The sequence below is a fragment of the Aristolochia californica genome, unplaced genomic scaffold (assembly GCF_029961685.1).
Source record: "Aristolochia californica isolate CCGP_79_NKW_82.1479 unplaced genomic scaffold, dmAriCali1.0.hap1 SCAF_8, whole genome shotgun sequence".
In the NCBI taxonomy this organism is placed as follows: Eukaryota; Viridiplantae; Streptophyta; class Magnoliopsida; order Piperales; family Aristolochiaceae; genus Aristolochia; species Aristolochia californica.
Window position 1 is genome coordinate 1,780,278 of NW_027182279.1, and position 27,012 is coordinate 1,807,289.

At 42.4% G+C, this 27,012-nt stretch overlaps 4 protein-coding genes, 1 non-coding gene and 1 pseudogene across 5 annotated transcripts; 4 read left to right on the forward strand and 2 right to left on the reverse strand.

The window, feature by feature from the left end:
- Positions 1-2,697: 2,697 nt before the first annotated feature.
- Positions 2,698-3,442, forward strand: LOC137939473 (dirigent protein 4-like). The gene has a single exon (XM_068784742.1). The coding sequence runs from the start codon at positions 2,778-2,780 to the stop codon at positions 3,318-3,320; it is 543 nt and encodes a 180-aa protein (XP_068640843.1). The 5' UTR covers positions 2,698-2,777; the 3' UTR covers positions 3,321-3,442.
- A 2,070-nt stretch (positions 3,443-5,512) lies between these two features.
- On the forward strand, positions 5,513-6,094 carry LOC137939400 (dirigent protein 22-like). Its single transcript, XM_068784668.1, has one exon. It carries the CDS (start codon positions 5,513-5,515, stop codon positions 6,092-6,094), a length of 582 nt encoding a protein of 193 aa, XP_068640769.1.
- A 1,166-nt stretch (positions 6,095-7,260) lies between these two features.
- LOC137939324 (dirigent protein 23-like) lies at positions 7,261-8,142 on the forward strand. The gene has a single exon (XM_068784606.1). The coding sequence runs from the start codon at positions 7,342-7,344 to the stop codon at positions 7,918-7,920; it is 579 nt and encodes a 192-aa protein (XP_068640707.1). The 5' UTR covers positions 7,261-7,341; the 3' UTR covers positions 7,921-8,142.
- A 1,667-nt stretch (positions 8,143-9,809) lies between these two features.
- Positions 9,810-9,914, reverse strand: LOC137939631 (small nucleolar RNA Z279/snoR105/snoR108). The gene has a single exon (XR_011110007.1). It is a non-coding gene; the product is annotated as a small nucleolar RNA Z279/snoR105/snoR108 (small nucleolar RNA).
- A 5,434-nt stretch (positions 9,915-15,348) lies between these two features.
- Positions 15,349-19,881, reverse strand: LOC137938979 (translocase of chloroplast 101, chloroplastic-like). Its single transcript, XM_068784122.1, has 2 exons — positions 19,600-19,881; positions 15,349-19,352 (listed from the first exon to the last, which is right to left on the reverse strand). Exon 2 carries the CDS (start codon positions 19,309-19,311, stop codon positions 15,601-15,603), a length of 3,711 nt encoding a protein of 1,236 aa, XP_068640223.1. The 5' UTR covers positions 19,312-19,352; positions 19,600-19,881; the 3' UTR covers positions 15,349-15,600.
- Positions 19,882-24,103: 4,222 nt separating this feature from the next.
- Positions 24,104-26,618, forward strand: LOC137939401 (L-ascorbate oxidase homolog; annotated as a pseudogene).
- Positions 26,619-27,012: the final 394 nt, after the last annotated feature.

Below are 27,012 nucleotides of genomic sequence, written 5' to 3' on the forward strand. Positions count from 1 at the left end.
AGTGAAGGAAGATTGCACTTTTTTTGACACATAAGAGAATATGTGGTTGTGGAATAGGAACATGTAGAGATCCGTAAGCCAAATAAGTTCAGCTACAGTGTGTGCAAGGGCACGATACTCAGATTCACAACTGGAACATGATACCGTAGGTTGTTTTTTAGCATTTCAAGAAATCAAATTGTCTCCAAGATAAATGGAGTAACCAGAGGTAGAGCGACGAGTGTTAGTTAGCCCAGTCAACATTAGAGTAAGCAACTAAAGCACCAGCAGTAGCAGATGGGCGAAAGGTAATGCCAAAGTGAATGGGGCCTTTAACATAACAAATAATATGTTTAACAACACGAAAATGATCTTCAATGGGAGCATGCAGAAATTGGCTAACAGAGTTGACCGCATAGGCTATGTCAGGGTGAGTAATGGTCAAGTATTGATGGGCTCCAATGAGAGACCTGTAAAGAGTAGGATCCAAAAATAGAGATCCATTGAGCGTCTCAAAGAACGCCTCATTGCCAAGGGCTACACTCAGGTACCTGGTCTTGACTACACTGACACCTTTAGTCCTGTTGTAAAGGCTACCACTATCTGAGTTGTGCTCTCTAATGTTGTGACCAACAAATGGCCTATTCACCAACTTGACGTCAAGAATGTGTCGCACAATGGTACCCTCATTGAAAATGTTTATATGGAACAACCTTCTGGATACATTGACCCTCGTTTTCCACCTCGCATTTGTCTGTTGCAGAAAGCTCTCTATGGTCTCAAGCAAACTCCTTGTGCCAGGTTCCAACACTTCAACTTCTTTATCACAGTTAAGGAATAGTCCCACACGGATCAGTGAGAAAAAATATGTTGAGTTTATTAGTTGGGAAAGAAGTTTCCTAATATGGCTAGTCATTTAAGGATAAGCCTTAAACACAAACAAGACATAAACACAAGAGATCTCAAAGGAAAGAGAAAAAAAATGAATTCTAGCTTTTGGGAGAGAGAGGAGAAGAAACCAAGGGAAAGAATGAAGAGGAAAAGAGAGACAGGTGTAAGGACGAATTTGAGCCAAGATGAAGAGGCTCGAATACTCTACCCCATGAATTGATGTTGTATTTATAGTTGTGTGAAGGAGTTTACAATGACTACAATAACTTTAGGGTTACATGCTTCAAAAGAAAAAAGACATAAGAAGACATACACCAGCTTGTATAATTACAATTCTATGTCATCTCTATGAACCTTCTCCTTATTTACTAGTCATGCCACTCCTACACACGTGGGTGTATTTTAACACTCCCCTTCAAGCTAGTATTTGTAACTTCACTTTGCAAATAATCTTGGTCAAGAAACTTGTGTGTTTGAAAAGGAATTTTTGATTGCCTTAATTTTATTCATCTTCTTCTTGTTCACATCTTGCTTGTACACTTTATCTTGTTCCCAACTTGTCTCCCCCTGACTTGGATATTCTAGCCACATAAAACATGATTACCAGAACACGTGGAATTCTTTATTGTTGGTTACCTCTTTCTTGTACTTCTTGTACTTTTCCCCCTCAAACTAGGGATCTCTTGTTTATTTACCAAGAGACCCAACTTGTACAACATAATGGTGAGAGAAGAAAAATCACTCCTAGCCATATAACAAAGTTCCATATACCAGTTAAAATGGTCATAATTTGAAACACACTCCGCTCAATTTCAATGGCGGAAAAATAGCCCAAATTTAGGGCACAACAAAGAGACTACTCACTTTCTAAGGGTAGCTCGAACAAAAAACACCTCTTGGATGAAGAATAAAAAGACTTAACTCAAGCTGGATGCTTGACACACTCCTATACTAACTTTTTAGGTAGTGGGTCTATAGGTATTGCTCTGAAGTGATTTAAAAAAAAATTAAAGAAAGTACATTGAGAAATTAAAGGTGTGAATAAAAAATTACAATTTTTATACTTCAAAAGGAAGGAGGCGCACAATGTAACTTTTCATACTTCCAACTAAGAAGGAGACACTTTTAGACCAATAGATGGATAAAAAGTGACCAGGTTTGACTCAAGAGTTAGATAAAAAAACTCAAAAATTAAAAAACCCAATAAGAAAGTTTTGAGATGGAACATAATAATAGAAACTTTCTAAACATAGACTTCTCGTATAAGGCAATTACTTTTTAACACAACTTAACCAATTTCAAAATAAAATATTCAAGAGATATTTGTTGGAATGACAGAGGTTTTAAGACTCTAAAATTTGAAAATTAGAATGAACAAACGAGACTTTCAAATTCAAAAATTTTAGTCTTTGTCACAAGACGAAACTAAACTTATAATGGGAAATATTATTCTTAAGGAAATTAATGTAATATGAGATCAAACAAAAAAAACATTTTAAGGAAGGAAATATATCTCAAGTTGGTAAATCTTATTCTGCGATCTTCCCTCAAAACGAAATATAATAATTTTTCGTCTTAGCTAAAGCCATTTGTGAAGCAAAGCTCTCAACGTTATGGTCGGTAACTGGACTTCTCGATGTCGGCACCTATTTTGCAGTTTTTAATTCACAGAATGGTTCCTCTACCGCCACCCCCTCTTTTTGGGAATTGGGAACGGAAATGGCAATATTTTTATCTTCTTCTTTGGATTTAATGGCGTCTGGAAGTCTTCTGGTGTGTATTTGGTTACAAATCATTAAATGAAGATATAAATACCCAAGCCAGAGCTTTGAATCGTAAACAATTGAAATCAAGAATTTTTTTTGATCTTTCATCTTTGTTCCTTCTTTCTCCGAGTTGTCTGCAAAATGGCTAGGAAAATGTCCTTCTTCGTAGCTTTGCTGTTCTGCGTTTGTTTCTTTGTTGTTTCTCAAGGTGACGAAACTTTCGCCTGTATCGGAAAAGAGAAGGTGACTAATCTCCACTTCTTCCTCTACGACATTCTCAGCGGCGACGACCCCATGGTAGTACTGTTGGCTCGGCCAAACGTCACCCTAGGCCCCGCCGAAACCCCTTTCGGTTACCTCTACGCCACCGACGACCTCATCATGGACAAGCCCGGCGGGGAGGTGATCGGCAACGCTCAAGGGCTCTACGTCTCCAGCAGCAAGAAGGAGCTCACCCTCGTGCTCATCACGGACTTCGGCTTCACCAGCGGCCCCTACAAGGGAAGTTCCTTCAGCGTTCTGTCCAGAAACCCCATATCGCATGACAAGAGAGAGCTGGCGGTTGTGGGAGGACGGGGCAAGTTTCGGATGGCGAGGGGCTTCGCGTTGCTCGATACCTACTTCTTCAATCACACTAATGGCGATGCGATAATAGAGTACAAAGTGACTCTTTTCCATTACTGACAACTCGTTCGCGTCGATACTTTTCTGATTCAAGGAAGGAGATTTTAAAAGCTATTGATGTAACATGAAGGGGCTCTCACTTGTTGTTTCAGAAGAATAAAAATGAAGTCGTTTCTGGTTCGCCCATGGGCAAGTTCTTTCTTTCTGTAGTTACTAAATAAACGAACTCAAATGGCATGAAGCCACGGTTGAAATCTAAGAGAAATTTGAGGGTTCTTACGCAGAAGAAGGTGAAATTTCTTCTCATACCGACGATTCAAGAAGCACGTTCTTACACTCCCTCTATCTCATATCTTTAATCGTTGCCTGCAATTCCCAGTCTTCAGAATAGAGTATCTGCTTCTGGCCTTCCATTAGTTTAACAAAAAAAAGAAAAGAATTTCAAACAAAAGGTTCTTCTTTTCTGCTCTGTTACAGATAAATCAATACGAATACGAAAGTGAAACTCTAATGTGGGTCAGATCTGCTACGACACAGGCAGAAATCGCACATGTAGCTTTTGATTCAGTTTTCTCCCTGATTTGAATTCTTTGATTTTAGAAAGTTGTGGCATGGCAGCCTCATTTTCCCTTTTTTTTTTTTCTCTTACCTTTTTCTTCTTCTTTTCTCCCTTTTTTTCCTTTCTTTTCCCTCCCAACCAGCTTTTCCTCCCTCGATTCCTTTTTCTACCTCCCTCTCTTTCTTCGTTTCTCTTCTTTCTTCCTTCTACTTCTCGCTGCCGGCCGCAGCAGCCCTCTCGGGAGCTCGCCGCCTTCGTTTACCCCCAGGTACGCCCTAACGGCGGGAGGGATCTTCAGTAAGCAGCGCTCTTTCCTGGTTTAAATTCATGGAATCCATCTTCAATTCGTTATCTGCCTTTTGGGGATATGGAATTCTCTTTGGCAAGATTCTCTTCTGTATTTAATGGCTTGTCATGGTACTCTACAGAGAAAGTAGAGACAGGGAGAACTACAATTTCTCCCTCATGCTCACCATAGATTTCGGCTTCACCGGCTGTCTTACATGCTAAACTAAATCACATTTTTACAATTGAGTCGGGGTGGTATTTATGTAGAACAGAGAAGATAAATACAACATGGGATAAATCCAATAGAACTTATTAAATAGGCCAATCTTGTCTAGTAGCAACTGAAATTGTGAACTTATCACAAGCTATATAAGGAGATTTGTTTCAAGAGGTTGGAATCGTATAGTCCGGTGAAGAAATGTGGAAGAGTAGTAGCATTGGTAGCAGTGGGAGTGGACGGAATCGCATCGTTCAGTGAAGAAATGTAGAAGAGTAGTGGCACTGGTAGCAACTAGGGCGGACAGAATCGCATTGTCCGGTGAATCTATGTAGAAGAGGAACGACACTGGTAGTGGGTAGGGGGAATTACATCATCGATGAAGAAATGGAAGAGCAACAACTTTGGTAGCGGTTGGGGAGGACAAAATCGAGAGTAAATCATCCGGGTGGCTCATCTTGGGAGGAAGTGGCAGGAAACAGAAAAAAAATTGGGAGGACGACAAATAGAGGGATTGAACCATGTTAAATATTGAATTGAATCACACCTTTAAGATTGACTAAGGGTGATATTTTTATAATTTAGAATAGAGAAGATAAGCTTTATTTGACAAGATAAATAATACATGGGATAAATCCAATGGACTCTCATCTGATAATTCAAAAAATATGGTTAAGACATTCAGTATCCTTCGTAGAGGCGGTAGCAATGGAGTCATCAAATCGTCATCTTAGACTTTTCGTCTGAATAATAGAATAATAAAGCTTATTATGAATAATATGATCAATTATTTAAAGAGCTAATTAGTTTATTATCATTTTTATTAGTGAAAATTCTCAATAAACTATTATGATTTTTTAATTATCGAATGTTTTACTCTCTTTTGCTGATGTTCCTGCCCTACTTGTTGGCAGCAATGATCCAAGTGGGTCTCCTCGGTATATCTTGAATCTCTTCCTGACTTTTCTCTCTCAATTTTTTAATCACTTTTGGTGAAGGATGGATCCTCTCCAACTGCTGCCATTTTTGTACTCCGACGAGAGCATAGCCTTCCACAAGTAACATACAAAACTTTTGATCACGAGAGGAAGCAATCCGAAATTATCTATCCGCAGAAATCTGTAATTACCTATGAGTTAACTCGCTATAAATCCATGAACTCGCCTCTCTTCCATCTGTGTAAGAAACATGGCCCAAGTAATTTTGCGTTCCCAGTTGCTGCTGCTTGTTTTGATGATACTTCTCATAAGCATCAAAGCACAAGACCCAACGACTAGGCTGCCAGAGGAGAGGGCTGCGGAGAGCTTCAGAGCCAGAAAAGAAAAGCTGACCCGTCTGCATTTCTTTTTCCACGATGTACTCAGCGGCAAGACCCCAACGTCAGTGACGGTGGCGCAGGCGGCCATGACCAACTCCTCCTGGACTCAGTTCGATGTGATCAGAATGGCCGACGATCCTTTAACAGAGGGACCGGAGCCAAACTCGACGTTGGTGGGTCGAGCACAGGGATTGTATGGGTCGGCGGATCAGGAGAATCTGGGACTTTTTATGGCGCTCAACTTCGCTTTCACCAGAGGGAAGTACAATGGTAGCAGTCTCACCGTCCTGGGAAGGAACCCGGCTTTGGACGATTTCCGTGAAATGCCCGTCCTCGGTGGCTCTGGGTATTTCCGGTTTGCTCGTGGGTTCGCTGTTCTGAAGACGTATTCTTTAGACCTGAGCACGGGGGACGCAGTCGTCGAGTATAATGTGACCGTGGCTCATCGCTAGTAACATACTTAGGGTTCTCGGAGAAGGAGAACGAGGATCCTTCCCCTTCTTTTCGCAGGTGAGGCTCCTGCCAGGCGGCCGAAGCTTCTGCTAGAGTTAGAAGGGTAGAAGGGGGAGGGGAGCAGCCCGCCTTCTTCCCTTGCGCTTGACAGGGGAAGGAGGATACGACATAGGACCGTATATGATTTTACCCATTTACCAGTAAATTATTTGTTTATTGAAACGATGATATTATCACAGATTATTCATAGAAAATTATCTGATTACCTAAATAAGGATATAAGTAATTTTTAATTTTTAATCCCTTTGCATATAGGTGGCTCGAGCTCGAGTATCCTTAATTAAAAGGGTTTAGTTCCAATTTCTGCAATTCTATTTCATTCTAGACACATAAATGAACAAATTTTTCTTAAAATCTTGAAAGCTTAGTCTGCTTATAAAACGAACAGATCTTAATTTAATTCAGATACTCTCAATTCGAAAAATCTGGTTCAGACCTTCAGTATCCTTCGCAGAGACGGTAGCAATGGAGTCATCAAATCGTCGTCTTAGACTTTTCGTCTGAGAAGACGACAAGGAATTAAGCTCACGCATGAATTCGTATGTCCAGTTCATAAATACACAACTGCTCCGAGTTTTCTCCTCATAGTTTATAAATACACAACTGCTCCGAGTTTACCGTCTGAAGTTTGGTTTTTCTCCTTCTTCGAATCAGCGAATCACTCACTTCAGGCCGAGAGCTTATTCTATGGCGGCGAGGAGGCTACCATTCGACAATTGTTTAGAAGCGTTTACCTGGAAAAAAAAATTATGAAGATTATGATTTGAAATAGACGCATCTGATTCTGTTCATTGTCAATTCTTGTTGAGGAACTTCAGAGAAAAAGAATTGGTATTGGTATCTAATCTTCTGATTTCAGATGAAATTATATTTTTTAAGAGAATCGCGGGAGTTTACCGTCTGGCTATGATTTTCTGAGTTTCTGATGAGTTGTTGTACTCTCAGAGATAAGATTGTTTGAACTGAAAAATCCGGTTGCTGAAGACGTGTGGCTTATATTAGTTTCTTTTCCATCGTCGTCGTCCCACAAATCAATAATTCCGTCCACCTAAACCATGTCTGAGAATCAAAGTGGGTACCAAAATTACTGTAAGTTCGCAAGTCCAAAGCAGGCTGCCTATAAAGCTGACCCTGTAAACCCCCATTTGTCATTCCTGAACTCTGTCTGGGAGGAGAGAACCGAGAGATGGGGAAGATAGCACAGGGAGTCTTGCTTGTTCTCGCCTTGCTCGCTTTGTCCATGGCGAGAAGCCATTCCTTCGCAGAGGAGTTAACCCATAGCGGAAACTGGCGCCACAGGCTGGGACTCGGGAAGGAGAAGATAACCCAGTTGCATTTCTTCTTCCATGACACTCTGAGCGGGAAAAAACCCAGCGCGGTGCCGATTGCTAAGGCGGAGATGACGGACAAGTCGCCGACGGTGTTCGGGAAGGTGTTGATGGCCGACGACCCTTTGACGGAAGGACCGGAGCCGACGTCGAAGGAGGTGGGAAGGGCGCAGGGGATATACGGGTCGGCTGGCCAGGAGGGGCTGAGTCTGATCATGGCCATGAGCTTCTCCTTCACGGAGGGGAAGTACAACGGGAGCTCCTTCAGCCTGATGAGCCGGAACCCAGCTCTGAACCCCGTCAGGGAATTGGCCATTGTCGGCGGCACCGGCGTGTTTAGGTTGTCTCAAGGGTACGTCGTGGCGAAGACGTACTGGTTCAACAGCACCTCAGGCGACGCCATTGTCGAGTATAATGCCACTCTTGTGCATTATTGAGCTTGGAATTTATGTAATGAATAGGAAAATAAGGTTGCAGACTGCCCACTATTGTTGCATCAGATCCTTTTTTTTAAAGGAATCTCTTTGCTATACGTTGTATTTGCAGAAGAATCTTTTCTCCGCTTTTCTCTTCTGGCTTCTTGTTCCCCGCTTCCCTTTTCTTCCCTTTTTCTCTTCTGGGTTGTAGACAGCAATGAAGGATTCCAGATTTAATGTTTCTTTTTAGGCTCTCAGACGTACGGCATGAACTCGTTCAAAATTAACTCATTAAGGTATGTGAGCATTTTCCGTCAACAAGTTTCAACTTTCAGAAGCAAAACGGGTAAATCCAAATCGGGGCAGAGAGGAAGAAGGAAGAAGGAAGAAGCCTTGACCGTGCATTTTTGATTATTCCTAGTTTATTTGCAACCTCGGCTATGAACCAGAGGAATTGAGCTGTTGTATTATGCTGCAGGTCAGAGAGAGTGGTTATGGGGTAGTCGTCCTCCCAACGTTTCTTGTTAGTATTAGATTATTGTTTTCAGGAGGCATTTAGGTCAAGAGTTTGGTATAAATCTTGCCTGCTCCCTCTATAGACAAATACGATCTTTTTTCTCAAACATTAGTTCAAAATCACTAGCAAAAGTCCCAGAAACAGAATCTGCAAAAGTCTCATTCCTATGATTCCATCAGTATCTGATTTGATTAAAATAGGAAGAAACAAGCAACAATTGTTTCAACCATAACAGCAACTGAGAAGTGAAAAAAACATGCTGAAATCAAGCAACAGAAGTTGCAGTGGTTAGTAGTAATGTAGCGCTGTAACATGACGCTCAACAATGGCGTCTTCTGTTGTGAAATTAAGCCAGTAAGTCTTAGCATGGACGAATCCACGCGCCAGGCGAAACAAAACGGTGCCACCAACGATCTCCATTTCCCGAACTAGGTTCGTGATGGGTTTCCGGCTGAGCATGCTGATGGAACTGCCATTGTGCTTCCCCTCCGGGAAACACAAGCTCATCACCGTGAGAACAGTGAACTCGTTTCACCCCCTCCTCTGCCATTGGAAGCTTCGAAAAATCCAAACATCTGAGAAGTTTGAAATACAACAGAGAGAAGACGAAAACAGAACGCTTAAACACAGTAGAGGAGCCATTTCTGGCCAGCCTCAGGATTGTCTCAAATAAAAGGATGTACTGTTAGTGATTGGAAGATTTAGAACTCAGCCTGGATGTTTAGGTAATCCAATGGCTGATTTGTAGTCACACATAACAGGCATAGGTCAATTATTAATCCTGAGATGGCAGTAAAACTACCATTTGCGATAGATTTTGATAAAAAAAAACTAAACAGAGAACCCCTTCCTATCGACTTGCTATGATACCAGATACTGAAGTAATTTGCTCACGTCTCTGCACACTGCCTTCATCCTTCAACAAGAAAATCTTCAGACAGAAAAGGAGTTCGTGAGATGAGCAAAAGACTTGACGCCCACAAGGTATAGGATTTTCCCCTTTCATGATCTTTATATTGATAGAATTTTTTTATAATCAAACTAAGCAATTGCATATAAAATCAGTAACCTACTTTATCACAAACAATTTAATTTTATGAACATTTTAGCTTCATTCTTGCGGTACTCGTGGACTGAAAGGATTGCATCCGTGATAGAGCTTTTAGGAAGACAAGGAGAATCCTCAGACTAATGTGCATCCTCCTACTCCAATACCCACAAATGGAGGGACAGGTACAGATAGGCCTGTAAGGCCGGAGGACTAATATAGTACAGAGCAACGCACAAAAATAAAATAAAAAAAACCTCCAGAGACTTGAATGGATAAGAATAAACATCACAACTTACTTCTCCATTGGCTCAAGGAACTAGCAGTGGGATTCCATAAGAAATAGGTATCAGAGGTATGAAATCTGGAGTGTCCTTGCTGTCGTAACCAGGCTTGGGGCGGACACCCATCTCGCAACATATGGCGAGTTTTGACCACTCATCACATCCCGTTTGCTGCCTGAAGGATCATACCTGCGCGTCGTCTTCTTCCTCGTTTTTATAAGAGCATACGCACTTGAACCTCTGCTGCTCTTACTATATGGGACTAAAACTAACGTGTATGCAGCAGCATCTTAAATTTCCAAATCATTTTACCCATATTAAAATCTAAAACGTTCCACCCCCTAAAAATTCATGAACGACTATAATAGTATTTTTTTTTTTAACATACATACAGGGAGGCGAATGGATGTACACATATTGCTGATTAAATATAAGAATTCAGAGGTTAGGTAAATAAATTATCCTGCCGTACTCCACAGTGCAAATCTTCGTTGTTTTTTTTATGAAAAGTGTGAATTTGTATAGAAAGAGAAAAATTACGAAAGGAACCGGACCCTGACTCGGTGCACCTGTCAATGATGAAGAGACCAAATAAGCGACCAAAGAAGCGATGCAAGTTCCACCATGGTAGAGTCCGAGATGCCTTTAAGGGCTAGCACAGAAGAGAAGGAGGTTGTTGTGGGCATCATGGATAATACCACCAAAGCTTTTAGGCCGGGGACCGGGACACCCAAAGGTACTACCATCAAAGTTTAGTTTAAGGTAACCAAAAGGTGAAAGTTTCAAGTCACCATAGTAGGAGAGTGATAGGCCCCGGCCATAGCAGCAATAAGACACAAATATCCTCAGAGGTGGGAGCTGTTAGGAAAAAAAAAACTGATGATGACAAACAAAGCAAGTAAATGATAATCATGCACAACACAATGTTTTACGTGGTTCGGAAAATTGTATACGTCCACCACAGGAGCTGTAGAGGATTTCATTTCAAATCAATTGAGGATTATAATGCAATAAAAAGATTTTCTTTGTTACAGTAGCAGCGTCGTCCCACTATCTCTCACAACAACGACTCCCTACTGCCTCTACTAGTAACACCTGGCAAACCTCACTGCAGCAATTGCTGCCTCTACCTCTGCATCTGCCTGCAACCACTGCTACATCTACCTACAGCCACTGGAAGACCTCCCTACTACATCTGCCTACAGCCACTGGAAGGACTCCCTGATGCAATGACTCCCTCTGGAATCAACGACTCTCTGTCCTCTGGCAACGGCAAGTCTCCACGACTCCAGCCTCTGGCAACTACGAGTCCATGACTCCAGCCTCTAGCAACGGCGAGTCTCCACGACTCCAGCCTCTAGCAACGACGAGTCTTCACGACTCCAGCCTCTGATCTGAGCCTATCCTCTCTTTCAGCAACGACGAATCCCGGTGAGACCATAACTCACTGCTTTGTCTTCCTGGCAAGACCAAAGCTCATTGTTTCGTCTTCCTGCCGAGACCGAAGCTCCTGCTTCGTCTTCCTGATGAAACTCTCTCTTCCGACGACGGCAACGGCAACGGCGTCGCACGGCAGTGCTCATGGCTCCTTTGTTGTATCTCACAACAACGTCTGGAGTGGCTCCTCTGTTGTACCTCACAGCAAAGTCTGGAGCAGCTCCTCTGTGCTGCCACTGCAACACCAAGAGTCCTCCTGTCTCTCGGTTTTTGGCAATAGCGTCGGAGTTCCGATCTCCAACGACGGCAACAACGCCGAGCCCAAGCTCCTCCTTTGTTTCGTTGCGTCACTTTGGATGACGTTGGAGGTCCCGAAGTCCCCAGACACTCTCTGCTTCTTCTGACCAGGACAGCGTTGCCCAGTAGCTTCAGCAACGACGTCGACGGCGAGCCTCTGCGGCTCTCTCTTCTATGCGGCAACAGCGAGCCTCTGAGGCTCGCCTCTCTACGGCAACAACGAGCCTCTATGGCTCACCTCTCTAAGGCAACAGCGCCGACGATGGCACTAGCGTCGTCTTTGGGAATCTGAACCTCCTCTCTACTTTGATAGCACCGTCGAAGCTTCACGGGTCCATGCGTCGTCTCTAGGCCCTCTGCCTTCCTGCGACAGTGCCAAGATCCGAGCCTACACAGCTCTCTCCTCTCCAGCAATGGCGACGACTTCGCTCGAGCCTCCTTGCTGCTTCTCACCGAAGCTTCTCTGGCAAACCGAAGGTTCTCCCCCGCTTCGTCTTCCTGGCGCACACATAGGCACCGATACGAAGCGGGGGGGAGAGTTCCGAGCTTCTCTCTCTTTCTCTTCCCCGGCGTTGAGCGCCCCACAGAAGCCCTTTTCTACAGCTCCCATTGACTCTGATACCCTGTTTTTCCGTTGCGACCATCAGTCCCAAAATGTCACCAAAATATCAACGAGAGTGAAACTTAATTTCCCTTCCGTGTAGCACACGCGAAATAGTGAGAGAAAGTATCAGGGCCCACCTCTCTGGCGCTAGCCCCGATACTTTCTGACAATTTCCCACTTGAAGATTGATTTCAATTTGTCTTCACACATATCAAAGCGATAGTTTTTCCTCAATCATGATATCCCCTACCTCTGCAACTCACTGCCCCTGTCTTCATGCTAGAAGACCAAATGAGGTTGCGTACACCTGGCCAGCTCCCACTTGCATTTGAGCCCTCTCTTCTGCCATCGTTTTCCCTCAGACCCGAACCTCGGCTCTGATACCAGTTGTTAGGGAAACAAAACTGACAATGACAAACAAAATAGGTAAATGGTAATCATGTACAACACAATGTTTTATGTGGTTCGACAAATTGTCTACGTCCACAAGAGTTGTAGAGGATTTCATTTCAAATCAGTTGAGGATTACAATGCAATAAAGAGGTTTATCTATTACAGTAGCAACGTCGTCCCACTATCTTTCACAACAACGACTCCCTACTGCCTCTACTAGTAACACCTGGAAAACCTCACTGCAGCCTCTGCCTCTGCCTGTGTCTGCAGCCAATGCTGCATCTGCTTGTAGCCACTGCTACATCTGCCTGCAGCCACTGGAAGACCTCCCTGTTGCATCTGCCTGCAGCCACTGGAAGGACTCCCTATTACAATGACTCCCTTTGGAATCAACGACTCCTTGTCCTCTGGCAACGGCGAGTGTTCGTAGCTCTAGCCTCTGGGAACAGCGAGTCCACGACTCCAGCCTCTGGCAACGGCGAGTCCACGACTCCAGCCTCTGGCAACGGCGAGTCTCTACGACTCCAACCTCTGATCTGAGCCTATCCTCTCTTTCAGCACCGGCGAGTCCTGGTGAGACCAAAGCTCACTGGTTTGTCTTCCTGACGAAACTCTCTCTTCCGACATCGCACGACAGTGCTCACGCTTCCTCTGTTGTATCTCACAGCAGCGTCTAGAGCGGCTTCTCTGTTGTATCTCACAGCAGAGTCTGGAGCGGCTCCTCTGTGTTGCCACTACAACACCGAGAGTCCCCCTGTCTCTCGGTTTTCGGTAACAACGTCGGAGTTCCAAGCTCCGGCGACGGCAACAGCGTCGAGCCCGAGCTCCTCCTCCGTTTCGTTGCGTCACTCTGGACGACGGTAGAGGTCTCTCAGTCTCGAAAGACTCTCTGCTTCTTCTCACCAGAACAGCATTGCCTAGCAGCTCCGGCAACGGTGTCGATGGCGAGCCTCTGAGGCTCGCCTCTCTGCGGCAACGGTGAGCCTCTGAGGTTCGTAGAGAGGCTCGCCTCTCTACGGCAACGGCGCCAATGATTGCATCGGCGTCGTCTGTGGGAATCCGAACCCCCTCTCTGCTCCGACAGCACCGACGTCGTCTATGGGAATCCGAACCCCCTCTCTGTTCCAACAGCACTGTCGAAGCTTCATAGGTCCACGCGTCGTCTCTAGGCCCTCTGCCTTCCTTTAATTGCGCCAAGATCCAAGCCTACACAACTCTCTCTTCTCCGGCAACGGCGACGACTTTGCTCGAGCCTCCTCGCTGCTTCTCACCAAAGCGTCTCTGGCGGACTGAAGGTTCTCCCCCGCTTCGTCTTCCTGGCACGCACGCAGGCACCGATACAAAACGGGGGAGAGAGTTCTGAGCTTCTCTCTCTTTCTCTTCCCTATGAGACACTCTTTTCTGCAACTCCCACTTACGTCGATACCCTATTTTTCCACTGCGACCGTCAGTCCCAAAGTGTCACCGAAATATCAACGGGAAGGAAACTTAATTTCCCTCGCATGTAACACACGCGAAACAGTGAGAGAAAGTATCAAGGGCCCACTTCTCTAGCGCTGCCCCGATACTTCCTTATAGGAGCTTATGAGATAGAAGAAGTTTTTCTTCTTGAGCTTAGAGACCCCACCCACAATAGATTCAACAAGTTGAGAGGATTTTTTGTCTATTCCACTCTTCCAAAGCGCCCAATTAATATGCCCCGTGTAGCTAGAAATGAGGAGTTTAACAAACATGGGAAGTCGAGAGCTAATAAAAGATTGAATCATAGAAGGAAGGTCACGAGCGATGCAATAATGGATCCCAATTCTGTTCAGGAGGTTAGCCTAAACCGACTGGGCCAAGTTGCAATTGAAAAAGGCGCTTTCCGGCGAGTTGTGGCAAAGGAGAAGAAAGACAGGTTGGTAATAGGAGTTCCGTGGTGAAGCAAAACATCGGAAGCACGCGAGGGGGGCTTGAAGAGACCAAGCAACTGCAGTTGGGAAGTGGTTGTAAGCGGAAACAGCAGTAAAAAAACCTTTCGGCCAGGGTGTCCTGCGTCCTCAACCGTAAGATTTCTGTGAAAGTGGAGGTTCCGGATGGCACTAGAAATCAGGCGGCAGCAGGACGGTTTGAAAGGCTCCAGAGAGCCTTGTAGAATTCCAACAGCGACTTGCCTCCCAACAACCAATGGGACCAAATTTTGGTGTTGAGACCATTTCTGGGGAAGCATTTGATTGAATCCGAGATAAGCGAGAGAGGAGTAGAAAAAAAAAACCGAACCTGAAGGAGAAGGTGGATGGGTTGTTGGTCGAGGTCTGTCGAAGTCTTCTTCTTACTGATCTGCTGGTGATCGTCTGCCATTCACCAGAGTTGTCTTCCAATAGCCCGGTCTTCAGAAGTCTTCCGTTCTGCAGCAGCTACTGGGTAAACTCCCGATCACCGTCAAGGTCGCCACCTTGTCCGATTCTAGGCGAAGGTGCAGAGACGGGAGGGGGTGGGCGACCAAAGAGTTGGTCCGCCCAGAGGTCTCCCGAGAATCTCCGCACTGCGCCATTACATCAACATTGTCATCCAGGACGTGTATACTGAAAAACTGCGCAAGGTATATACATCAAAAAACGAGATACAACATAGAGACATCTGTACTGCTCATTGCAAGCACATTTATCTGCCACCGGAAACTGCCAATAATAAGAGATGCATTTCGAAAGGTGAACTAGTTTTGGCCAGGAAGAAATCAATCAATGCATCTGTCAAAAAACGATAAAAAGAAAAGGTCATTTACATCTAGGATAATGTTCAGTAGATTAGAGAAAACTTCCTTGAGGCTGTGACATTGGTTGTTATTATCGTCAGATCGTAGTCAACCATGTTGGAAAAGGCCAAAAGACGCTCAGCAAAAAGGATGCCTTATATTCAATCAATCAAATATATTTTACAATGCTACCTAGATGGAAAAACATTGCATTTAAGTCATTAACAGAACATGAACCATTCCTGGATCCCCAAATCCCCAGAGTCATAAGTGCCAGTTGAGGGGAAAAGAATGCTGTAGCACCATGAAGGAACCAAGCGCTCACAGGCATATGCTCCCCATTTGTTACGGCACAGCTGCACTCACAGTACATTCCCAAAAAACTCACTACATCTCTTCTGAAGAAAAACCATATAACCTCATGATATTCCTGATAAGAGGAACAATGGCAACCAATGCAATCTGAAGTTGTTCCGAACTACTCAACCGGAGACTGACTTGTCCAGCTCCCTTGTTGTTCAAATTAGCACGGGCAACCATATTTGTAGTACGGCCCACAGGGAACTGTGACTGTATATTGCAACCAATTGCAAGATCACCATGCCAATCCATAATGGAAAGTCCAAGTGTTGAGAGGGTCCGACCTAAAGGATAGTCCTTGTCTCTCAACGTGGCTTCCAAACTCCCACCATATGCAACATCCCCGCGACAAGTCATGGCCCCTCCAGTCATAACCAGCCGAAACCTCTTGTGAAGCATTAGTACATCTTCAAGCTTCATTCCTGCAGTTAAAGCCTCGCCCAACATTGTGACGGAAAGACCGGCTGCCATTGTATTGCGCCTGAAATTACTAAACTTTGTCTCGCTTCTGAAAGTGTAAGCCAAATCCTTCCCAACAGTTTGCATGTCAAAACCTACTGAAGTAGCTTTTCCTTCTCCATGTTTTACAGAACTAGCTACTTCCATCTGGAGATTGCAGTCCTTCTTATCCTTTACTACTTGACCAGAACAGGATACGGGTATCTTGTTCTTGACCACAAATAGCCTTTCAGCATTTATACCCTCATAACCCACATCATGATCCCAACCATGACTTTCCAGCACAGGTCTCACAAGCCACTGGTTTGATGAGTCAAGGTAGCGATACCGGTGGGTAGGGTTATCAGAATCAAAAGAAGTGGGCAGGGCCAAATCTGGCATGGGGACTGGTACAGATGCCGCCTCACTACTTTCTTCTTCTTCGTTTTCATTATAATCGCTTGGCAATTCCATTGCTGCTTCAGCCATTTTTTTAAAAAACTTCCTGCGTTTTTTCTCCTCCTTCAACTGCTTCTTCATGAAAAGTTTTTCACGGTACTCTAACTCATCATAATAAGCTTTCTTTTGTGTTTTGCTCAATTTTTCCAGCTGAGACTTAGTCAAACGCTTGAAGGGTGGCAGCTCATCATACTCAAACTCGGCTTCTGAGTCAGAAGCCTCATCCAAGTCCTCATCGATGTTATCTTCATCCCCAAATTGCTCTTCCGGTAGTGTTAGCAGTGGTCTTGACTGGAGAAGGGATGATAAGAGGAAAGGTAGAGGTGGTACCCTTGAGCGAGTACCAAAAGGCTTTCCCGGTGGACTTTCTTGCAGCTTCAGAAGTGTGTTTGCCTCAGCCAAAAATTTTGAGGCAAAAGAAAGTAGCAACAACTGTGGCTTCCAAACCTGCCCATTTGGTAAAACCCTCTGCCCAGCACGGTTCGTCCTACAGGCTAAATGGTTCTCAACCAATGCAACAGGGTTCATGAGTCTCACATCCTCTGCCGCTTGCCTAATTGCTTGTTGAACAACATGAGACCTCTGAGTTACGAACATCTCGTAGCTTAGTGGAGTTCCATTTGGACCATCAGGAGGGGCTGATGAAGCATGAGTAAGAACAACTATGGCATTAAACCATATGGAAGGCCCAAATATATTTGTAATTGTACGCAAAAGTGGAACATCACCATAATCCCTGCTTTGCATATCTATCCTATCTAGATACAAAACAATGTCCGGTGGAGTCTTTTTTATAAAGCGCTTAACTGAGTGGAGGATCTTCTGATTATGGCGCTGGTCTGTTGATGATGATAAGAGGCCAGGAGTATCAATGACTCTAACCTTGATGCCTTCTACTGTCCCAGTTATATCTTGAACTTTCTTAGTACTGGGCTGGAAAGCATCAGTAGTGAACCTATTCTCATCAAAAATGGAGTTAATGGTAGCACTTTTACCTACACCAGTCTTCCCAAGAACCATTATTGTGCATGAAAAATCAAGGGCTTCCTGACCTGCTGCTTCGAGTTGCACAGCCATAGCACTCGCTCGGTCAAAGCTGAATGCCCCTGCACGGCTTGTGGTCCTACTCCCACGAAGCTGTTCAGCAAGACCTAGTCGATAAAGAACCTGAGCCACAACAACATTATGAGGGGTCTGTCCAAGTCGATGTGCAAGCCGCAAAAATTTTACTCGAATCATCTGAAGCTTCTCACGAGTCTCATCATACTCCTCTGTTTCACCATTTGCTGATTCTTCTAGGTTCTGGGCCTGCTGATGCTGCATGGTTCCATTTACCCGGGGCTGTTGCAAAACACGGGCAGGATGCCCAAGGAGCGGAGCTGAAGACCCCAGGCCTGCAGGAGGAGCACGATGAGCAGGCGCAGCAGGAGCAGCATCTGCAGATTTTTCAGAAGATACACCAACAACAGAATCAGAGTTTCCTTCATCAGTAGAGCTTGACTCATCATACTCTTCTATGGAGACAGAGTCTCCTTCAGATAACCTATTGACAGCTGAATTTTCCAAGGAACTGGCCTGCGGTGTATCTTTTTCTGCTAGGATGGACGGTACCTCAATAGATGCAGACTCATCAGTGAGGTCACTAATCTCAGGGTGCTCCGAATCACCTCTCTGATTCACAGCTACCAACTCCGCCTGTGTACCAATTCCACGACCAAGCCCTCTATCATTTTGAGTGGCCTCATTTTTCTCATCAACTTTCATATACATTTCCTGAGATGATGAAGTTTCCTCCTGCGTAATCTCTATTCTCTCATCATTATTACTGTCTGCTGCAACTGATGTTTCTTCCACTATCTCACTCTGACCGTGTTGTGGAATTTGTTTGTCAATCTCAACTTCCACTGAAGGACAAACCTGCTCGCTACATTCAACTTCTGATGGTTGCTCATTCTTGTCCACCTTCATCTCAGAACCTTCAATTTCAGAGTTTTCCTGGTCCATGATATACATGATAGACGAACCGGTATCATCAACATTACCATTTTCGGACTCAAACCCCTCATCATGCTGTTTCATGCCCAAACGTACTCTCATTTCTTCATCCACATGAAAAACAGGAACTTCTACCATACCATCTTTATTTCTGGCCACACTGTCAGAAGCCCCATTTTCAGATTTCTCATGGACCACTACATCTAGACCGCATTGTATGCCGCCAAGATTTCCATTTTCAGATAGAAGTCTCTCCTCCGGTAGATTCTCATCCAGATGAGCATTTGCTCCCCCATTAAAATGAACCACCAGAGCTTCTTCGGCATGAGCATCCTCTTTTGTGTTACCATTATCATCAGTTCCCAAACCATTTGTTTCTATTGGGGTTTGCGTTTCTTTGGAGGTTTCAGCTCCTACACTGAGAAGATCAGTATCTGAATCATCAACATTATCTACTTTTTTCCCAACAGCGATCGGAACATCTTCCAGAGGGACATCTTCAGTGGGCACTTCCATTGCCTTCTCAAAGTGCTCGATCTCATGCCCTCTCCGAGGGTCCCCATTTACCATCCTCTCATCAAAATTTTCCTCAATCACGTCACCACCACTAGCGAAATTCTTGAACTCTGATTCTTTCTGCTGCTGCTCCAAGGGCCGCGAAGGAGTATTAACGACTTCCTCCATCGCCTCCTCGAAAACCTCATGCGCTTCAGAATCTTTCATTTCGTTATCATCAGAAACACAAATAACTCCGTTTCCTAATCTTGACTCCGAACTCCCTTCTTTCAGGTCATCTCCCTCCCCTAAATAAACCCTTTCCTCCAAAATCCCATCGCTGTTTTCCATCACGCTTCTTTAATCTTACAAAATTGATAGTGAATGATAACCTAGTTGCACAACAATCACCAAACATGAAAAACCAAAACAAAAAACAAGAAACGAAATAACCACCCAAAAGAACCAAAAATAGCAGTAATTTGCAGAATTCACTTATCATAAAAATAAAAAAATAAAAAACAGAAAAAACAGTCAGATCCAGAAAAGAAGAATTTACGGATTCAGGTATGACATACCAATTTAAATAACTCGACAACGGATAAAACCCGTAAAAAAGAACGCGAAAAATGAGCTAACCTGAGAGCAGTTGGAGGCGATAAAGAGCCCTATCTTCTTCCCCTGTCCCGCACTCGAACCATGTATCTGTCTCTTTCCCTCTATTTTCTTATAAAAAGTGCTTAGGGGAACCCGGGTGCAGAAGCATCGACGGCCGAGGACGCGAGAAGGTGGATCGGACGGCGAGCTGTCGTGGTTGGCCTTCATCGTGGAACACGCCAACGTCAGATCGTACTTGGTTTTATTCACATGTGCTCGTGTTTAAGTAACAAAGGGTCAGGGTCGTCGAGTAGTCGCAACTCGAAGCATCCGATTCCGAAACGGTCGCTGGCCCATCCCGTCGGCAGCCTCGCCGTTCCGGTGCCGGCATTAAATAACAAAATTAAACATTAGAAACCTGTGACCTGAAAATTTGAGACTCTTTAAAGATGTTCATGTGAAGCAGGAACAAAGTTGAGGGAAAGAGAGATAGGGTGGGAACAAGATTGTCCAGCCCTGGTTTTTTCTACGGTCGGTTAAAAGTCAAGGTTTGGGGTTAGGTTGGGTTGAGTACTTAGAAACTCGACTTGACCCAGCTGGTACCCATCCCGCATTCTCGACCATGGCGTCGGCTTCATGCTAGAATGTAATTGATTAAAGGAAAATTTAGGATATTATCTAATTTTTTAGCATAATAACACAAATAATTAATTTTTTTAATTTATTTACACAAATACCCAACTTTGAGGGATCAACTACACATATTTCCCGTCAAAAGTGATATATAAGTTTTGACCGATTATGTGGTGCCACATCAACACCCAAAGAGTCTTATGCCATGTCATTGACAAACCATGTCACATCACCTTAACACAAACACAATTTAAATTTTTAAAAATTATTAAATAATTTATTTTAAAATATTTAAATATTTATTAACAAAATAATAAAATCTAAATATTATTCAAATAATTAAAACTTTTATAATATATTAAATTAGATTTAAGTTATGAAAATTAGATTTACAAAATATTTTTATATATAAGGTAATAAAACCTGTACCGATAAATTATAATTTTAAACTCTAAATTTATTTTTTTAATTTTTTTCAATTAAAAAATATTTTATATCAATAATAAAAGGTATTAAATAGGTAAGAATAAAATATTTTTAATTAATTAATACGAATTTAATGTTTTGTTATTATAAAAAAAAGGTAGAATATTTGTACCAACAAATAAGAATTTTAAAACTATATTTTTTTTACTAAATATTGTATAAAATTAAATAATATATTAAAATAAAATAATTAGATTAAGGTATTAAGTAAAATAAATGATTAATTATATTTTAAAAATTAAATACTTAATAATCAAATTTTTTATTTTTTATTATATTGAAGTAAAGGTAATGAAATGTGTAAGAATTTTTAAAACCAGAAATTAATATTTAAAAAAAAAATAATTACAAAATAATCTTAATCAATCATGAAAAGAAAATGGGAGAAAAAAAGTAAACTTTAGTGGTGGGCTTTTGTAGCATTCAATAACATGACAGATGACATGTCATCCTACATGGAGGACAAATGGTTTGTTAATGATGTGGCATAAGACTCTTCAAGTGTTGATGTAGCGTGATGATATGGCACCATATAATCGGTCAAATTTTACATGTCACTCTTGACTGTACACATGTGCAGTTAATTAGTCAAAGTTGGGTATTTGTGCAAATAAGTTAAAGAGTTGGTTATTTATGTTATTATGTTAAAAAATTGAGTAATATCCTAAAATTCCCTATTATGAATTAGGATTTAAAAGTAAGAACTCTCATCTTCGGATTCTCTCACTCTAAAGCTTCTTGTAAGCTTCCTAAATTATATCGATAATAAAAGGTGTTAAAAAGGTAAAAATATATTTTTTTAATTAATTAATATGAATTTTATGTTTTTATTATAAAAAGGTAGAATATTTGTACCAACAAATAAGAATTTTAAAACTAAATTATGTTTTACTAAATATTGCATTAAATTAAATAACGTCTTAAAGTAAACAAAGTATTAATTATATTAAAATTAATAATTAATAATTAATAATTAATAATTAATAATTAAATTTTATATTTTTTATTATATTAAAGTAAAGGTAATGAAATGAAATGTGTAAGAATTTTTAAAACCAGAAATTAATATTTAAAAATAATAATTACAAAATAACCTAAATCAATCATTAAATAAGGGAGAAAAAAGGTAAATTAAAATGGAGGGTATATGTGGCATTCAATGATGTGCCATCGATTTGCTGTCTCATTTTTCCTTGTCTTGTCTGCATATGCAGACTCTGTTGACATTACGTAGACTGACTCCAATCTTCGCCCCTCCATATTCGGTGTTTCTGAAATTCTGAAATCACGATACACCTTCACATCTCGGGGACCGAACAGAACATAGTGGCCTGATGATATCAATTGAGCCACAGATAACAAATTTTTCTTCATTCTTGGGACATGATAAACATCTTGAAGTGACACCTAGTTGAGATTATACCGAGGCGTAACTATAGTCTTACCGATGTGAGCTATCGGTAACCTTGAGTTGTCGGCTGTCACCACCACACAACCTTCCTTGTCCTCAGATAGGTTTTGCAGCTTCTGTTTATCACCCGTCATATGATTTGAGCAGTCCGAATCTACGATCCAATCATCCTTGTAGTCAATCTATTCAGGTGTTGTTACAGTGAGAGCTAATTCTTATTCCCCCATAATAAATAGCGCTTCAGCATCCCAACCCTCTTCACTGTTCTCCTGAAAACTGTGAGTTGCAGTATTACCTTCAACAGACTTTTTCCTGGACCAACAATCTTTTGCCATGTGGCCCATCTTCCCGCAATTGTAACACTTGGGCATCGAACTTTCTACTATTTTCACGATTCTTCGAAGCTCCCTCTGGACGAGAGCTTCCCTCTTCTTGGTGACTTTTCACCTTGTCACTATCCCTTTTAGATCCACTGCCAGTGTACTGCTTGAAAGTACCTCTGCTCTTACTGGTGTAGAGTGCTTCTTCCTTACCCTTCAGCGAGACTTCTCCCATTTGTTTGGCTAAAGCTTACTGACTAGCAAGCAAATTTTCAAACTCAACAAGTGATGGTTGAGTTGGCCATCCCTGTACACCAGCAATGAACCCTTGATTCTCGGGTCTCAAACCATGGATAATTATTCTCTTTATCCTGGTTTCCCCAATAGGAGTTGTTGGGCTAATTCCGAAATTTCCCAGCATATCGACTTCATCTTGTGAAAATACTGAGCAATAGTCATGTCACATTGCGCCATTGATAGCAACTCGTTATTGACCAGTTGCAATCTTATATCATTCTTCTTTAAAAAAAGTGTAGCAAAAGTGTCTCATGCTTCCTTCGGTGTTTTTGCATCCTGGATGTGCTCCAACATTTCTTCTTCAACTGTGGTTTTTAAAGCAAACATTGTTTTGCCTGCTTTAATTTTCCATTTTCTCAAGATACCATTGGCATCTTCTGTCGCCAGTTATGTAACTTCACTGCCACCGATAACCTCCCACAGGTCTTGACCTTGTAGGTATACATGTTGACCACGTGTTGTAGTTTTTGTTGTTGAACTTCTTGATTCCTCCAACCACTTGAAGGTCACCCATTATGCTGGCAGAACTTACACTATACCGAACAAGTTTGACCAAAAACCTTGCAGAGTAGCTTACTGCTCACAACTCAAGATAACTTCACCAAAAAAAACAGTCCCTAACCGTCCCGCTCTGATACCAATTGTTGAATGAAATTTAACAATGCATAACCTCAAAGCTTTTGATTTATTAAATCCAGCTACTGAAACAGATCATCACAGTGGATAAACACATACCCACAAACATAGTATTAAACAAAAAACAAAGCTTGACGCGTTCCTTGACTTCCTGCTCGGGGACGGTGACTCTCAGCACACTGTTCTCTGTGGCCGCCTTCCCTTGAACCACCTTCATTTCTCCAGCAGTCGAAGTCGTCTCAGAAACTCGCCACAACTTCTCTTCACGTAGTGCCCCTTTTCGTTCTTCTCTCCTTGGTGCTCTACCTTTCTCTTTTTTCTCCTCTCTATATCTGTCTCGAAAAATCGCCCCCTTTCTATTTCTGATTTTTCAACTTACTGCACATTCACACACCCCTAGGACTAAAACAAAAATGATGAGCTCAAATGGGCTAGGCCCCTCTAGTGGGTTGGGGTTGATTTTCAACAGGCAATGCTCTCCTTCTTCCTCTTCTTTCGCATGCGAACCCTAATTCATATATCTCGTGCGATCCCAGTCGTCAGATACAGCATCGAGTTCCAGACACTTGCTTGCTTCCCTCGCATGATCAACGTGCCCTTCTTGCTGTTCTATATAAATAGAGGGATTGGAGATCTAGGAGCTCTCTCTCTCGTTTATAGACTATTTTCTCCCTCAATTCTCGCATTAGAATTTCTCTCTGTCTTTGCTTCTTCTGGCCCTGTCTCTCTCACTGCTCTGCGCTTTCTTTTGGGTTTCGTTTGAATGGCCCCCAGACGGTGGGCTTCCGCTGTTCTTCTCCTTTTTGTTGCTCAGCAGGCATTTGTGTTGGTCGACAATAACCAAATCAGCTATGACTAGACGGTTTCGTTTGCTCAGAGGAAACCTCTTGGAGTGGAAAAAACGGTAGGAAGAGTAGTTTCTTTCTTCCTACGTATTGTGTAGGTGTGTGGTTAATTTTTTTTGTTCTGTTCCTTACCTATGATGAAAATATAAACAGGTTATTGTCATCAACGATCAGTTTTTAGGGCCCGTTTTGAACACTACAATCAATAATGTTGTGACTGTAAATGTTCATAATAATTTGATGTAGCCGTTCCTTCTTACCTGGTAATGGAACTGTCCCAGGTCTGAGATTTGGTTTTAGATAATTATAGTCATTATGTGTTTAATTGGTGTACATGTGTTTCAGGAACGGAGTTTAGCATAGGAGAGATCCATGGCAAGACGGAGTGCAGGGAATGAATGCCCGATTCCTCTCGGACAGAACTGGACGTACGAATTTCAGATGAAAGATCAGATTGGCAGTTTTTTTTCTATTATCCCTCCTTGTTCTTCCAGAAAGCTGGAGGCGGTTACGGCTCGATTCACATCAATAACAGGGTCGTCATTTCGACGCCTTTTTCCTGCTCCTATGGGAAACTTCGACGTCTTGGTCGGAGATTGGTATAATGGAGACCATAGAGTACCGCCCACTTCCCTATCATTCTGCTAATAAATGACTATTTTGATTTGTGTTAATGGAGATGATACTTCGAAATCTTAAAGGTTTTAGGATTTACGATCTCGTCTTGACTTTGGAGGGGAGTACTATTGAATCCGAATGGAATTCTGATCAATGGTCGGGCGTCTTTTTAGACAAGTGCACTGTCAAACCAGGTAAATGAAGTATTTCCAAGCATATTGGTGATCAAAGCTAATCTTTCATTTTCAATTTTTGTTTCGAGTATTGCCTTTGAAAGAGGGAAGGATTTACTGTTTCTGGTTTCTTGATGGAAGGTGAAACGTATTGGTTCAGGATTTCAAACGTAGGTCTCAAAACCTCGATATACATCATAATTCAGGACCATCTAATGCAGTTAATCGAGACGAAAGGATCCTATACTCTGAAAGCGTACTATGATAGTTTGGATGTCCATGTCGGGCAATCTTACTCAATCCTGGTTACTATGAATAACGATTGTTAGTCTGCATTCTACATCGTCACCAGCTTGAAATTCACTGATAAGGAGATTGCAGGAGTTGCAACTCTGAATTACGAAGGCCGTGAAGGCAAGCCGGTCGGTCTCCTTCCTTCTGGACTTCGCTTCCTCCAAAGAACAAGCTCTCTCGATCAGGTACCTTTCACTTCATTTTTGGTTGTTGCGGTCAACTTCTTTGAAGTGTTTTCAGAGGTTTATTATTGTCTGTTGCAGGGAGAATTTGCTAGTAAGGGCGGCGAGGCCGAACCCTCAGGGCACCTTCTATTACGGTCATATCAATGTCACTCGAACGATCATCCTCGAGAACAAGGGAGCTATGATGGGTAACCAGTCGAGGTATACCGTCAACAGCATCTCGTTCGTCTATCTTGAAACACCCATGATGTTAGCGAACTACTTTGGATTGAACGAGACAGACACTTACACACCACTTATTGACGCGCCCGACGATCGTGAACCAGAGCTAGGTTCTTCTTTCCTCGACCTCAAGTACCAATCCTTCATCCAATTTGTCTTCTAGAACAACGAAACTAGTCTCAGACATGGCACCTTGATGGTTACAGTGTTTTTATTGTAGGGGATGCAGTCCTTCCGAAATTGTTTTTCCACACAAATTTTATTGATTTATTGTCATTCTCTCGTTTATGATCACACCTTTGCGTTGTCAAATTCATGAGTTTATATTTTTATTGACAGAATGGGTGAGGGACAATGGACAGAAAAGGAACGACGGTCATACAATTTGTTTGATGTTGTATCTCGTTCCACCTTTCAGGTTCACAAATACCCTTAACCATCACAACTTCTAGTTTGTTGGGTGTATTTTGGGCATCTATTCATGTTATTCATATTTCAGATCACCCCGGCTTTTCTAAACCATGTCTCAGCATGAGACAGATCACCCCGACTTTTCTAAACTAGCCAACTTAGGAAGTATTTTTTCCAATTAATTAACTCAAGATATTTGTACTCACTAATCCATGTGAGATTATTCCTTAACATGGACAAACCCTAATTCAATTATTTGAGTTCAAGGGGGAGTATCAATGAGGAATATCTGAAATTGACAAAATGTTTGGGTATACCAGGTTTATCGCAGTTCGTGGACTACCGTGATGGTAGAGATGGACAACTATGAGGTGTGGAACTTGAGGTCACAGGATGCAGAGAGGAGCTATTTAGGGCAGGAGTTATATTTAAGAGTGAACGATGATGGAATAGAGAACCTTCCGATCCTCCCACCCAGGGTCTTGAAACCAATTCCTCCTAATGCCATCAAATGTGGAAGGGCTCACTAAAGACTGGCTCTTGTTTTCCTTGTTATTTTTTGTTTTCTTCAAGTTATTTGGGATTAGAGTTAGGATGGGGATGATTTGGTGGTGATCATTTGACTTCATTGTTGTTCAATATATATTCCTGGAGAGTTCAATATTTCTTGCAAACTGGTGTATTCTTCCACTCTCCCCCTCTCCTCTCTCTCCTTGTTGTCAAAATGAAGTTCATTAATGGATAACAGGGAAATCTAAGTTGCTTCTATTCTGAAGTGAATTAAATTAGTAATTCAAGCCTTCTCCAAAGGGTTATTTTTAAATGTCAGGGAAGAATATTAGGGGATTAATGATCTTAATTCCATCTCAGTTTGAAGAAGCCCTAGTTTTTTCATCCAATCTTTTGATGTTTCAACCACCAAAA